This window comes from Pagrus pagrus (assembly GCF_965226575.1).
Source record: "Pagrus pagrus genome assembly, chromosome: 13".
Taxonomy (NCBI): Eukaryota; Metazoa; Chordata; class Actinopteri; order Spariformes; family Sparidae; genus Pagrus; species Pagrus pagrus.
In genome coordinates, this window is record NC_140197.1 from 12,367,282 (window position 1) to 12,383,012 (window position 15,731).

Sequence of the window (15,731 nt, forward strand, 5' to 3'; positions counted from 1 at the left end):
TCTTCTGGTTATACATGAGTGTTGACTTTGCTTAAAGCATCTTTTGTTTCACATAAACTTCATGAATTAAAACAGTGAGTGAAAATGCATTTAAGAGTGTAATAACAATTCATGACATTTTAATGTCAAGTCCAAATTGTACCACTGAGGTCAAATAATCATGACACGGTTATAATGGTCTCATGACAGCTTAGCTCCAAATCATAGGGGGCAGCATCACTATGGTAACTGACAGCTGCTCTTTGCTAGATAAGTTTGACTGCAGCTAGCTAATGTGAGATTATCAGCTCATGACTCAGTTAGCCGTGGAGCCAATGAACCAAGAGTTTGTCCGGACCAAGGCCCCAGATCATGCAGGATGGAGGTGATTTACAGTGTCTCTGACCAAGACTGTGACTTTGGAGACGACAAGACACTGCAAGCGGGAATGGGACATCTGGGGATGGGACATCAGCAGCAGGTAAAACAAAAAAAAGGTAAGAGCTGGAATTTTTTTTTTTAAATAGAAGTTTGATGGGTGTGTTGTTCCCTCAAACAATAGCTACAGTAGTAGCAATATGACAATGACAGCGTGGACTACAAAACTTTGCCCAACTTTCGATTGGTATTGGGGTAAGCATTTTTGGGTGAACTGCTCCTTTAAATGATTAAAAATAAAAGTAGTCAGTGTCGTAGTCAGAACACATCATCAGATTGCTTCTTTTAGCAATAGTAGCAGCAATATGACAAAGGCAGAGAGTTCTCCATTACGAGTTAAAGTACTGCATTCAAGATCTCTCTCAAGTAAAAATTACATGAATGTAATTAAAGGAACAGTTCACCCAAAAATTTAAATTCAGTCACTATCTACTCACTCTGATGCTGATGGAAAGTCAAGTGAATTTTCGTAGTCCACAGAACATTTCTGAAACTTTACAACAAAACAGCGTTGCAGCATTCTTCTAAACAACTGAAGTAGATGGGGACTTGTTTTAAAATGTTAAAAAAAACAGCCTAATAGATAATAATTGAAAAATCAAAAAATAATTGATTTTTGGGTGAGCTGCTCCTTTAAATTATGAAAAGTAAAAGTAGCCAGTGTGCAGAAGATATCATAAATACAGATGAACTGAAGCATTTACTGTTGTTATTTGTCAAGTTGGAACCATTGGGTATTGATCTGCAATAATAATCATAATTTATATGTATTTATTTATTTTTACAGTAGCCTAACTACTGCTGTTCAGTAACTGTAGTGGAGTAAAGTCACCTAAACAGTAGAAGACGCTTGAATAAAGCACTCACTCTTAATGCCACTGTGCATAAACACTATTGGGTTGATAATACTCATCATTTTGCTGCGTGTGCCGTAAAATTTCTGCTCATGTGGCCAAAACAGTCTGCAGATGAGCAGACAAGCCCACAGGACTTGGCCCAGCCTCGGGAATATCTGAATAAATGATTCACGACAGAGGAAACATTGCTCAGAGAGGCTGCTGTGTGGACTCATGTGCGCACATTATCACCCATTCTTCAGGCAGGGGGCGGGAGAGAGATACTGTCGAGCGGACCAGCAGCAGACTCTTGGAAATCTGCTCTGTCCCTCACCACCACCGACACCACCAACACCAGCGCTGCGTAATCAGGCAGGTCCAGGGCTGAGGCGCACCGAGCTCTGCTTATTGATAAGACTCCTTGGAAGGAGAGGACGGCAAACTAGCGTGCGACGTTACTTGAGACGTTCAGCCTGTAAGCTTCACGGTTAAAGAGACCCCCCTGAGAAGAGAATTGGATTTTTTAATTGATCGTCTTTGGAATAATTGAAACTTTACTTACTTTCTGCTCGTCCTGGAGAGTTTTTTTTTTTCCCTGAGAAGTTCTGATCGCTGTTGCGTGGAGATGTCTTTTAAATAATTAATTAATTAAACGTATTTGCCTTTTGTAGCAGAAAACCATTAAATAGAGAAGACTGAAGAAAAGTAATTAAAATTTGGAGCTTTTTTTCTTCTTTGTTTTTAAATCCAGCACGGAGGAACTTTTTAGTTTTTAATTTATTTTAAGGGGGACTGCCTTCTTCTTCGTCGTCCTCCTCCTCCTCCTCCTCCTCCTCCTTCGGGTATCTCTGCTGGAGAGACCACAGTGGGGACGGGCGGTCCACGCGCGCGCAGTCCCGCAGGGCGAGCCGCTGTCCCCCCGCGCGCAGTGCTGAGGAGAGAGGGACTCTCGCGCCTCCATAAATGCCCGGTCCGTCGAAGAGGCTCGAGGCTGGGCAGCAACATGAGCTCGTGGGTGCAGCTGCTGCTCGCGTTGCTGGCGGCGTGTCTGCGGTTTGGCGTCGCCGAGGTGAGTTTCCGTCAGTTTTTACGGAGCTTTAAGTGATGCTTTACCTTTACAGGAGCACCTGTGAGGAGTTTAGAGTCACGCTTTACAAATGTCACGAGAAACAAGTGGGTTTTGGTGGAAATTGTACACGAGCGCTGACAGAAAAGGCTTTAAAGTACTATAAAATCATGCTAGCTTCTCTACAACTACTCCAGACTCATGTTTAAATCCTTTTATAGCCAAGAATCACCTCACCATTTTTCAAATTATGGTGAATTACTGTATGTTTTGCTCATAATTCTGCAGCATTTTGTTGTCCTTTGGACCTAAATTATGAGTAATATTAACAAAAGTAAAACAGAATGCTCAAAAAACAGCGTTGTAATCAAATACAGGTGATTTTTTTAATATTTTTACTGGACTTGTGCACCTGCTTCATTCCCGCCTCATCACAAAATCCAGTCTTTTCCTTATGTGATTCTGAATGGGGTTGGGATTCCTCGCAGAAAATAACTGTTATTCCTCCCATTAACCGGCATTATGAATGGATGCCCAGGGGCGGACACATGCAGAGGTCGTCCTCTGTGTGTGATGAGCCAGGAAACAGAGGCCTGCCATGATAGGCTCTTTTCACAGCTGGATGCTCCACGTGGGTCAAATGATGCATTCGTGGATGAGGCTCCAGATGTTGAACGAGGCCATAAATCAGTCAGTGAGCAGCATCATCATCATACTGGAACATGTAGAGGCCACATGTTAGTAACAGTTGCAGTGACACTTTTTTTTTTCTAAATCGGCACGCAGATGTATCTGGTAGGGGTCATTCATCAACACGATGTAAAATCACTTGTCTTGCTGAATGTTGGACATCTAAAAACTTAAAAGGAGACAAATGCAGAACCCCATTTCAATTTCAGCTAGTTTGTGACACAGATGAGGCACTTGCTTTATTATTGCTGTTTCCAGCCTCAGAGAACCACTTCAGCGCTGCTTATGACGACACGATTATTGTGGCCAACTCCGCCATGATTTTAGCCACACGCTGTGGTAGTAGCTAGCTAGTTACTGCGTCTACTTCCTCTTTTTCCGCTTTATGGCACGTGGCAACCAAAGCGAGAACAGAAAGAAACGGAAATGATTCAAGATTTAAGGTGCTGGATCATTTTCTTGTGTATTATCAACATGATATCAATATTTCATTTTTAACGGCCCTATTTGTAAGAAGTGTTGATTTTGTGAGTGTCATTCCCAACTCGTCAAATTGGGATGGTGGCCAACCCGACCTACAATCCCAAAGCGTCAGTATTTAACGAGTTGGAAATGAAACTCAGAAATCAACTTTTCTTCAAAATAGGACCCTTGAATGCCAAGTTTGTCTGAAAAAAGTTTCCTAAAAACTTGTGAAAACAAGCAGGCAGTGGTGAAATATGGGCGCAGGATTGATGGGCGAAGTCTGACCGCCTGCTGAGGTCAAACAGGAAGACAAAACTTAACCGAGGGTCTTGTCTAGGTCAAGTGAGGCTTGAGGATAACTGACATAATGTTAATTTTAGAGAAAAATCTTGACCTCTTTTGATAAAATAAAGCCTATAGAAGAAGGTTCAGACGCTCTTTGGGTGTGATTTTATCTTTATTTCTGCCTCCATTCAGATTTCATCTCTGTTTCTGACGCACACAATTCAGCCCCACAATGAACCGCCAGTGTCGGCCAGTTGTAAAACTAAACGGGGTCAAAACACACGCGCAGTTAACAAGTCACTCATGGGAAGTGGAGATTTAAACAAGTCAACAATGAGGGCACAGCCCATCTGTGAGTTTGCTCACAGGACTGAACGACTTCTGCACACAAACTATTAGCTGTCAATTCAAGTAAAACCAATAAAACTGGATTAGGTAAATGCAACAAAACTAATTTATAATTCCTTTAGCTTCTTATCAAATTCTGGCATCACAAGTGGTTTCATTCCTCCTTTAATTCACTAAACCCATACAATTTACACACATAGTCTTCCATCACTGGGACGACTCCACATGAAGGCAGGCTTGGAGTGAAACACAGTTATGATGGATGACTTTAAATCCCTTTCATCAACCCCTCGTTTTATTTTATGGCTTCTGTAGGCACCACATGTGAAGGAAAGATCAAATTTGACAGGCCAAGTGTTATAGAGCAAGAAAGCCTACAGAGGCTTTGAGGTATACAACCAGGAATTCCCCTTGCTAGAGTCTAAAGTGATAGTATGGCAGCTGTGAAATGATGGAGTCTGTATAGAAAGAGCATTATTGTAGGAGAAAGTGTCGAGTGGGTGATAATTAAAAAACGTGCTAATATATGAAGTGCTACTTATACTGAGAATTCAAACGGAGGAATCCAGACATTTACTTTTGGTTAACAAAAGCTGATCATTATCCTTAATTGCATCAGGCGCCTTTCCACCTCAGAAGGTAAATTATGACAAAGGAATTAATTAAAATCACATTCATTCATATGTTATTGCGCACGTGTAAGCAGAGTTTCATTGACGACATGTGAAACCTCACACGTGTGCTGCTGCTGCTGCTGCTGCTGCTGCGCCGGCAGCAAACTCGACCCTCTAATTATGTACGATTAGATGTTCCTTCTCCTCGCCTGCCCGCTACAGCCGCTGCCTGTACCTGGCATTCCTCAGTATGTCCAACAGCCTTCAGGGGATAGGAGCTCGCTTCAGGTGATTTGTGCTGGATCATGACAAAATTTTTATTTTAAAATGACAGAAAGTATACGGGACAGCCTAAACCCTCATGATATGGAACGAGGAACGTTATTGTGGACAATATAGGGAACAGTTTCGTTATACAAGACATTTTCTAAGACGTCGATCTGCAGAAAGTCTTCTTTGTTGATTAACAGTCAAAATGAATCGGGTGCTTCTTTACCAATTATTAGGGGTGGTAGTCTTTAAGCACTTCATGATTCATTTTAAAACAGAGGGCTACAATGCGATTATAAAGTGAATTTACTTCTGTGCCCGGCCATTATCACCAAAACTGGGAGAGGGAGCCAAGATGGCGACCGTGCAACATGAAATTCAGCTCTAAACGATGGCTACCAACTTGAATGACCGCATTTCAAAGTGGCACAACCTTTGACCTTTTTAAGAAACTAACAAGTCTAACTAACTAAGGCTAACAAGTTAGGCTAGCTTAGAATGCAAAAACGACACGTGTCAGGTCTACAGACTAACTTTTCGTCATGGCTGCACGCCAAACTATTTCATTTAGGTGCACCAACACATTATTTGGTACATTTTAATTCAGTTTCATAACACATTATGTTTATTATTGTAAACAGGAATCAAAGGTGCAAATACATGTATTTATTCATTTAAGTCTGAGACCATGCAAGTAACAACATTTCATGCACGCCAGTGTGACCGATGAAGATATTTTGTCACCAACAAACCACAATCTTCCAATAGAATCATCGTCAAAGTTCATCTGATATATTTAATGGATCATATCTCTGTGCCATAGTTGCCGTTAAGTATCATCAATGTGTGTTTACACATTCTGTCTGGGGATTTTGAATCTGTTTACATCTGTTTTGTTTATCAGAACCGAAGTGTTTATTTAGTATTTCCTGCTACACAAATCGTCATGACAGCAGGCACCACTGTGGACAAAGGCACACATCCTATAATTAACATCAGACACAATTAGCCAAGCAGGCAGATTTTCTCCGTTGGCGAAGGGAAGAAATCGGCATGATGACTCCTCTGGGGCATGGGCAGCTCCGCAGCAGAGATGTGAGCGTAATACAGCAGGCATTTCCCTGCTGGACAGTTTGACTCTCTGAAAAGTCCAAGCAACAATGGGGCAAAGTCAATGGTGTATAGTACGGGCAGGATGAGAATACATGTTCATGCATGGATGGCTGCTTCCTTTGGCTAAAACCTGCTTCCCGTAGGGATTCATTATATTCTCCAGAACCTGAATGGAATCTTACAAACACAAAAAAAGTAAAGGCCGCCGACTTTAATAAGAATAATAAGAAAGTGAACATTGTCTTTACTGGTGCACTAGCCAGACCAGCTCCTTTGAGATCATCTTCATTGGTTCCATCTCACCGTGAGCTGACAAACCAAATGAAGCACATCCACAGCGTTTAAAAGCAATGTGAGGAAGTGTCTCGACCCACGTCTGATCCTTGTCCATTTTAACCCGTCTTTTATTCATCTATTATACCTCTTTTTCTCTCCTCCTCTCCGTATCACTCCTTCCCCCACTTCCTGACTCCTTCCTGACTCCTTTGACCCCTAAATGTTAGCAGATGAGAAGACACAACGCCAATAGTCATTCACCCTGCTCTTAGTGACCATTGTGTGTCTGCTTTGGTTAATACCCCCCTCCCTCTAGCTGTCTTACCCATTAATGACTGGGGGGGTTAAACCCACAGTCAGTCCATAGAATCACAATTTAGAGCTGCTGCTTGGTTTTTAGTGTCGTGGTATGGAAATATTTAGTCAAATGCACGTTGTTTAAGGTGTTGTGTTGTCCTTTGTCACCAGAAATGGAAGAATTTCCTGTGGAGACACAACCTGATATTGTTTATGCCTCCATGCAAAAAAAAATCCATTGTCTTCCAAAAACTATTAAAAACATATAAAAGAGCTACGCTGTCGCACTTAGTGATATATTCCTTTATTTTGAGTTAGTGTGGACAATGTTTAAAGGCCTGATATGTTTTCCTGCCATCACTGATGTAAACAAACCCCTCACAGCATTACAAACTTATTTAGTTGTTATATAAAAAGACCTGTTTAAGAGCAACAGCAGAAGAGAGTTTTCAATGTTGGGTTTTGGTTTTTGATAGAAGGGATACCATCTTGTTTACATTTCGAGCAGAAACACAGACTAACAAAAACACTTGTGAAATGGCAGATGTTCTGCAGTCTTACTCCATTTCCTGAGAAGAATAGTTTGTGCTTTTTCCGATAATCATGTTCTCTGACGTCTAGAGTGATGTGTCTTGTTTCTTTTGTCTCATATATTAAATCATATATCCTCATGTGTTTCAGGGGGACCCTCTGCCTGCAGCCCTGGTGGAGCTGGTTAGAAACAGCCCCATCTCGTCCATAGAGGACCTTCAGCTGCTGCTGCTCACTGACTCCGTAGGTAAAGACCTGCACACTCTTATATTACTGCTCATACATACATTGAAACCAGAAACCATTGAAGTCAGTGTTGGGGGAGTTATCCAAGATACTAACATGTTCTGTCCATATTCTCATAATAACCTTAACACTTCTTAAATATTCACCTAAACACAAACACTTTAACCCCTTTCAGCAACTATAACACAATCTGCCCTAATCCATTTCTTATCTTATGCCTAAACCTAACTATATAGTTACAATAACATTCCTTCTACCCATATCACTAATTGTGTGTATGAGGAGCTCATTTATGCAAAATGCTTTATAGTCAAGCAATAAAACTTTGTCACTCCCTAAAAGCAGTTTAGACATAAAGTACATGTTGTTTTTACTCAACAACACATCAGTAATGAAGTCCAGTGATGCAGAGATAACAAAGTTAATGCACTCAATATGCTGACTTATGTAAAATGTTCACTCATAATTGTCAGCTTTGTCATTACAGTATAGTTTGAGGTACAGTTGTAATGGCAAAAGTTTGTAAACAAGAGTTCACTACATGATACTAGCCAATGTAAATAAAATGTTTTAAATAACAGTAAGAGGCTACTTTTCTACCCTAGTTGTGACAAGTGAACATCACCAGTAATAAAACTGACTCAGGCAAACAAATGCAATGAAAGACGAAGCAGGAAAAACACACACATACACAAAATATAAGGTGAGAATTAAAACGGTGCAACACTTAGGTCTGGGTCTCCATTTGCCTGCATGTGCACACTCACATGTGACATGAACTACCCCCACACCCTCTTTGTTTCTCTATCTTCTTGTGCATGCTCATATTTACTCACCCACATGCAGAGGGCGCTAGAAGGCCTTCGAATAAAATACACACCACAATCCACTCATAAATCAGTTGTCATGTCTACATAAATCAAATGCTGTATTTGTTTTTGTCTCAGATGAGGAGGATGGGATTTCTGCAGCCAATGGAGGTCACAGACTACCAAGGAGCCTTGGTGAGATAACCCCCCACCTCCTAACTTTTTAAGAGTAAGAGTAAGAGTACATGCAAGGCGTGACTTAATTTCATACTGTGAAAGAGATGGACTGCTGCTAGGTTAATTAAAGGTCGTAGTGTTGCATGGAGGATTCCTGATTTCACCATGTATGTAAAAGTGCTCCATCCTCATTAGTGGAGGACTGTGTGTGTGTTCAGTCTGCCTTCCTGAGAGTTGATTGATGTGACAAGTATGGCTTTAGTGACACGGTAAAGTCTTTCTCATTAACCTTTTTTGGCGCTCATGATAAAGCAGATGTCTGAATTACTAGACACCAATCTACAACAGTGTGGGTGACTTTGCTGGATTCCCTCAGGCATGAGGAGATACTAATGACCCTTCATTAATCTACATGTAAGCCATGCCCCATCTTCTATCTATCGGTGTCCTTGTATGTTCAAATAGAGCAGTCTATTTCACCTTTGTTAAACAAAGTAGAATGAATTCCCCTCATATTTATGTGAAACAGATGAGTACAAAGCAATAACAAGTCGGATCAGAGGAGGTTTTAGCATATGTACTCATTTGAAATGCATGAGTTTCACACTAAAATCTGCCTGGATGTTTCTGCTCTGCAACAGCTATAAACACCCCGCTGTGTTAATATGGGACAGTTGTAGGTGAGCTGCATAAGTTGCAGCCACTCTTGTATAAAATGGTAAATTGGGATTCAGTGACGAGAGCTTCTTATCACACTACTCCATAAATACCCATGAAAACAAGCCAGGTGAGCCACTGTGGATGAGTGAGTAAGCTCAATGGAGTTGAAAGTAATTAGAGGTCTCATTTGACACTCGGTTTAGATTCCTGTGGCAAACAATGAGGAGTCCCATGTGCACCAAGTGACTACAAAGAGATGCAAAATAACCACAGAGACACAAAGAGACACAAAGAGACATAAGGGAACTACAAAGAGATGCAATATGACCACAGAGACACGAAGAGACACAATGCAACTACAAAGAGATGCAGAATTAAAGGAGAGAGACACAAAGTGACTTCAAATACACATAAAGGAACTAAAAATGAACATAAAAATGACCACAAATAGAAACAAAATGATTACAAAGAGATGCAAAATGACAGCAAAGGGACACAAAATGACAGCAAAGGGTCACAAAATGACTGCAAAGGGACACAAAATGACAGCAAAGCAACTACAAAGAGACTACAGTGTGACTACAAAGTGACACAAAATGACTACACACAGACACAAAGTTACTACGAAGGACACAAAAGTACTATAGTACTATTACAGCCGTGAGTGACATTGCTCACAATCAGTCATATCTCATTCCTCAGATGCCCAGCCGGCTCAGCAGGCTCTGTGTAAAGTTCGTACAGAAGTTGTTGAGGTCACCAGGGCGATGTTGGACCGTAGCAACGCTAACTTCCTGTTATGGCCGCCCTGTGTCGAGGTGCAGCGCTGCTCCGGCTGCTGTAACACCAAGAGCCTACAGTGTGTCCCTGTTGTCACGCACACCAGATACTTACAGGTAAACAACCAGAAACACAGAAACATACACAAATGTCAAAACATTTACATCTACAACATCCCAAACAGGCGCCATGTTTATCCTCTGACTCTCATCTTCCCTTTCATCTTGTCCAGGTCATGAAGATTGAGTATATCAACAAAAGACCCACTTACGCTAAAGCAGTGGTGTCGGTAGTTGATCATGTGGAGTGCCGGTGTCAGCCCGCTCCACGTCCTCCTGTGCCCAAGAAGAAATCATCACGCAGACAACACAGCCACCAACATCGAAACCAGACACTCAGCCAAGGGCTCGGACATGAGCAGGTACAGTATTAATGCTATTTAGCATGCTATCAGGTTTCAAAGAAGTATAGTGAGATTTAGCTGAACTAAATTTGTTGAATTTTATTGTCAAAGGTCAAGGTGCACTCCAAAGATGAACTCCACCAGTGGGATGAGCTGAAGCAGAACCAGAGGGCCCACCTGGAAGATCTCCTGGAACAGCAGTGGAGCCCCAGAGGAGACACATTCACTCAGACCGAGGAAGGCTACAGCCTGGCTGGGGAGGACGCATCTCGCTCTGGAGAGGGCATCATTTTTGGTCCACACTGGGCACATAACTCCACCAGGCTTCTTGGGACTAAAGACCAAACTGGGAATCCGGAGAATGTCGAGAGGATCTCAGATGGTAACAAGACTGTTTCCTCACTGGATAATGATGGCGTTGAGGAAAAGGACAAGTTGGTGGAAGGTGGGGATGGGTTGCTGCACGACAGGACTGAAGGGACAGTTAACCAGGGAGAAAGGAGCAGGGCCGAAGGCACACAAACACAGAGTCCATCATGGCAAGAAGACAAATCCAACAAGTTCAGGCCTACTGAGGCAACCAGTGAGAAAGTGGGGATCAGGTTCAAACCGACCAAAGAGCCAAATCCAGAGCCTCGAGAACAGGCGAGACGGAGAGACAATGAGACTCCTGACGAGGTGAGGATATTACAGATTGAGGAGGAAAAACTGGAGCAGGAGAGAAAAGAGCTCCTGCTTCTCCACAAGAGGCTGGACCAAGAGAAGGAGATACTGAGACAGCAGCAGATGAAACGAGAAGAAGGGGAGAGGCAGAGAGCAAAGGAAACTGATAGTCAGCATCACCTGCATGGTAAACATCATCATCATCATCTACAAACAATAACAACTCAGAAACCAGGTAATAGACGTGTTTTAATACTTTGGGTTAAATAAGAATTTAAGGGGGGAAATACCTAAAATAAAATGATGTGCTGTTGATGCGTTGTTGCCCTCACCAGTATTTTCATGAAGTCATAGATTTTTGATATTTTTTTTATTAACATCTAAATCCTATTCTGACAGCGACAACAACCACTACCACGACAACGCGGCAGCCGTCAGCTCCAGCAGGACCCAGACCCCCAGCCCGTCCAAGGAGGAGGATGAGGAAGAATCGCAAACGGATCAGCAAGGCAGCTATGAGAGCGATGCTAATGTAGAAGTCAGACAAACCCAGGTGAGTTCACATAATGTTAAAAAATAAAATAAAAAAGATAAATTAATTTATGAACCGATGATCTTTGAATAAATGAGTGTATTATTTCTAATAAATTAAGTTCCCATAAGTTCCCACTCCAGGAGTTAGTGGCCCAACCATAACAAACAAGTCATTTTAATAGTATTCTTAATGGTAATTTAGATTTTGTCGTTTCCTGCAAAACAATAAAAAAATGTTGATGACGCATCTTGCACAAGGGGGCATCCAATGAAACCCTTTCTCCAGTTTCTTCAGTGTTTCTGGGGCCAGAACTGTCGATATAAAGAAGCAAATATCACTCTGCAAGCTGTTTCATGGGAACTTTAATGCACTTAATATTTGATTGCCAGTATGTGCAAAGTTTAAGGTTTATCTTCCTGTTTCTCCCTCAGGGACACAAAGTGAACTTGGTGTATTTCATGGATCCAGAGGTGAAGAAGAGTGACTCCCTTCATATAAGTATTTATTCACTTGTCAGTAACCTGCTCGTCCTGTGAGATCTCCTCCGTAACACTACTAATGTCTGTCTGCTGAACCTGTAACCACACCTGTATGGAGTACGACGAGGTGAAGGAGAAGATGGAATATAAATGAAAGGTGGACCTTGTCGAGAGAACACTTGCCTCCACAACGACAGTCGTTGGTATGAAGTATCGAGCGGCAGCCGAAGACTCATGAATTGTGTGCAAGCACAGAAGCTGTGGGGGACTGAAATTGCATCGGCTTAGAGCTGTGGAAAACAGTGCAATTTCAAAAATCTTCTGGAAACCTTGTTTTGATATCAACAGAGAGAAACTGCACTTAGACTTTGACAGAACCGAATCTATACGAGGTTTAAATGACAAAGTTTGTTGCTGAAAGACTTTGTGATAACCGCAAGCATACTGGACTACAAAGTGCATCTGGTGGAAAAATGGACATGACAATGGACAGAACTCTTTTGTGTTGTTGAAGAATCTGTTGTGTTCTGATAATCTTAGAGACAATCATGGATAGACTCCAACAGTAGGTAATGTTGACTTAAATGAGCAGTATTTGTGATGTGCGATAGACACACTAGACATACTCAGTGCTCCGTGTTGGGAAGATAAAGCCGTGTAGATTCACCGTTCAAAGGCCTGATATCATTTGTTAGCTCTGCAACACAGCGATGGTTTCACTTTAACCATATTTAATTATATTTAACTAACTGCAAACACTGGAGTCACACAGATGTGATCAGAGAACAAAAACATCAAATGTTGCATCAGTGGGTTTTTTTTTACTTTCAAAATCTCATCACAAGTGTGAAGAAAAGGGTGCTATCTGAATACTAAGTGATAGTGTTACACTTGTGACCTGACATCAGGCTATGTTTTTATTTATTTATCTCTACCATTACTGTGGATTAACTTTCTATACAAATACTGCAAACAAGGTGACACATGTGGCTGAGATATAATCCATCACGATGGCGGGTAGGTTTTTTAAGAGAAGATGAAAACCTCGTGTGACCTCCCAGGATCATGCATCGTTGAACTTCTATTTAAAAAAACGTGTGCATGTGTTTGTTTCGTATGCGTAGGTGTGTGGTATAGTGTGTGTATGGACTTGTGCCCACACCTACACTTCTGTCATGCATCTCAGTACTCATGTAGAGGCATCTATCTGTTTCTCTCTTTCATAAAGACGTCTCTTTTCTCCACTGATTCATTTTTGGTAGAAACAATCAACAACATTCCTTTTAAACTCTGGGAGGAGCTGAAAGACACATTTTTGACCCCCACCGTATTTTGATTTAATAATCTATAACACATTGTTTTTGACATTCCATTTACAGGAAACAAAAAGTGTCCAAACAAGTCAATCAGTCCAGCAAAAAGACACATTTTCCAAACTACATATTGTTTTCTTGTCCTTTATATCTCCATTAGTTACAACACATAGTAACACACCGGTGATGCTACTAGTCTCCAATAATCCATTATCATCCAAACATCTTAAGTTATTGAAAAGAACGGCTTGTAAATTTTTCATGCCAACTTACAAACTGTTACTGATTTTGTCTGTTTTATTATAAGAAATGTTGAAAAAACAGAATGTTTGTGATAACTTTGCCACCTAATGCTATTTTTCATATGGGTATAAGAAGCTAATGTGCTTAAATCTACTTTGTTTTGTGTTTTTATTCCTTTTCACCAAGTTTTTCCTCATATATCCATGAGCCCGCCTCCAAAAAGGCCAACGTTTTGTCATGAAATGTGCCGACAATGAATGTCAACATGTAAGTCTACAGTCATGCTAGCATCTCCGTGAAGTTGTACTTTGGCTCAGCGGTGCTTTGAGCTCGAAGCTAACATAGTACAATGTAGTACAGTACTAACATGCTAATGCTAATCAGGTATAATGTTTATGTGTAGCGTGTTAGCATGCTACGATTAGCTAATTAGTACTAAGACACAATGTACACCTGAGGTTGAGGAGAATGAAGTATAGCCCGACACTTGTTGGGTGTGTATTCTTTGTAATGACGTATTTTTATACCTGATATACTTTAGCAGTTTTCTGGCAAATTGCTACTTACTCCAGTTAAAAAATAATCTTCAAAATGAAGAAAAACAATAACAATTATGTAATCATGACAAAATTCAAACATTATACATCTCTTGCTATCAACAACAATATATAATTTTTCTGATATAAGGGCCCACGCTGGGACTTATCCTGATGAGCGTGTTTGATGAACGGTTGAGGGATCACCAAAGTGTTTGTAACCAATTCAATCAATCCAGTAGTTGTCCAAGCATCTTACTAAATGTAAAAAAAGAAAAGGCAATCTCATAGAGGAAAAGTCAGAGGATCGTCAAAGTTATTCGTACCATAAATGTCCCAAATTTCGCATGTCTAAAAACAATTGGCTTACAGCGTGCACAGCTGTACAACTTCAGGGTCACTGCCCAATTTATGTGACGATTCATGTGAGATTCTGAGGCTAGAGATAAAAATTTCAGCTTATAATCAGGAAGCAGGTGTTTTTTTGAACAGTAAACTATTGGAGGACACACTAGAAGTCACTAGAATAGGTGCTGACCTGTTTGTGACACCAGTGAACCCTCTGACTTTCCTAGCAGGTGGATTTATTTACTAAGTTTGGCTCTCCAGAGACATCATATTGACTCAGAGTGAGGTCTGTTCAATCTGACAAAAGAGAGAGAGAGAGAAAATAAAAAAAAGTGGGGGTTGGTGTACTGTAGGTGAACTCTGGCACGCACTCTTTTTGTGGTTTGTTTTTCACATTTACCCACTTGACTCTTGGCCGCGAAAAAGCCCTAAGTCAGCAGCCAGCTGCGAAGTTATGTCTGCTAATTATCAAGTCAAGAAGTCATCTGCTCCCCTGTCTAACTGGAATCATACGAGGGATGGCTTTGAAGAATAATAAATGCTAATACCCTCAGAATTTAACCATCTTTAGAGTAAAGGAGGCTTACTTATGTCTGCAGTTGTAATTATGGCCTTAACACGCTCTTCCCCTTGGCTCGACACAATTTGTAAGAAGAATCACAAGCTTTAAAGTGGGAATTTTTCAGAAATCTGTCTAGCATCCGCGTCTCAACCTTAATCCCCCTGTACGTGACTCCATTACTTCCCGTTGCCTTACTGTCAATCTCACACAGACGTACTACTTCTAAACAGCAGACCATCTCCAAATTCAGCATCGAGGTGGGATGCCTGCTTTTCCATGTGTGTCCGAGCAGCTCCCAACCCCCCACGGACTTCAAACGGGAGCGGGAACGAGAAGTGCGTGGAGGCTTGTTGACTGTGACAAACACACACAGGGGTCAACCACCATGACAGTGTGGTGGGGTCTCCCAGGGACCAGGGACTGTGACTAAAGACGGTTCATAGCTGAGTGGTTGACCTTAAAGGACGATACGGCTTGTTGGGTCTCAAAAACACTGTTACCTAACCAGCAAACAACCACTGGAACAATATAATGATCCATCGTGACCAGAACCTGTTGAACAGTCCAACCTGATCACAAACCATGGACCAAGGACACGCTATGGTAGCGACTTGTCAATCACAGTAGACGCACCGTAAAGCAGACCCTACTGTTTCACTCTGAATGGGACCTGAATTTACATGCTGAAGACTTGACACTAGTGACTGGGACCAAAAACTCATTAGAAAACTGTTTCTTGACTTAATAAATCTAGTGAGAAGTGGGGTAA

The 15,731-nt window shown here is 41.4% G+C and overlaps 1 protein-coding gene across 1 annotated transcript; it reads left to right on the forward strand.

Annotated features, from left to right (window-relative positions):
* Window positions 1–1,254: 1,254 nt before the first annotated feature.
* Window positions 1,255–13,669, forward strand: pdgfbb (platelet-derived growth factor beta polypeptide b). The gene is made up of 8 exons (XM_084371664.1): window positions 1,255–2,322; window positions 7,359–7,455; window positions 8,402–8,458; window positions 9,803–9,996; window positions 10,113–10,301; window positions 10,395–11,181; window positions 11,346–11,499; window positions 11,913–13,669. The coding sequence occupies exons 1-7, from the start codon at window positions 2,257–2,259 to the stop codon at window positions 11,480–11,482; spliced, it is 1,527 nt and encodes a 508-aa protein (XP_084227790.1). The 5' UTR covers window positions 1,255–2,256; the 3' UTR covers window positions 11,483–11,499; window positions 11,913–13,669.
* The last annotated feature ends 2,062 nt before the right edge of the window (window positions 13,670–15,731 follow it).

Excerpts from the sequence above, each read along its gene's own strand:
- pdgfbb (XM_084371664.1), top strand. The coding sequence starts at position 2,257 with ATGAGCTCGTGGGTGCAGCTGCTGCTCGCGTTGCTGGCGGCGTGTCTG. Across the intron at positions 2,323-7,358 it reads TGCGGTTTGGCGTCGCCGAG|GGGGACCCTCTGCCTGCAGC; the intron begins GTGAGTTTCCGT and ends CATGTGTTTCAG. Across the intron at positions 8,459-9,802 it reads CAGACTACCAAGGAGCCTTG|ATGCCCAGCCGGCTCAGCAG; the intron begins GTGAGATAACCC and ends CTCATTCCTCAG.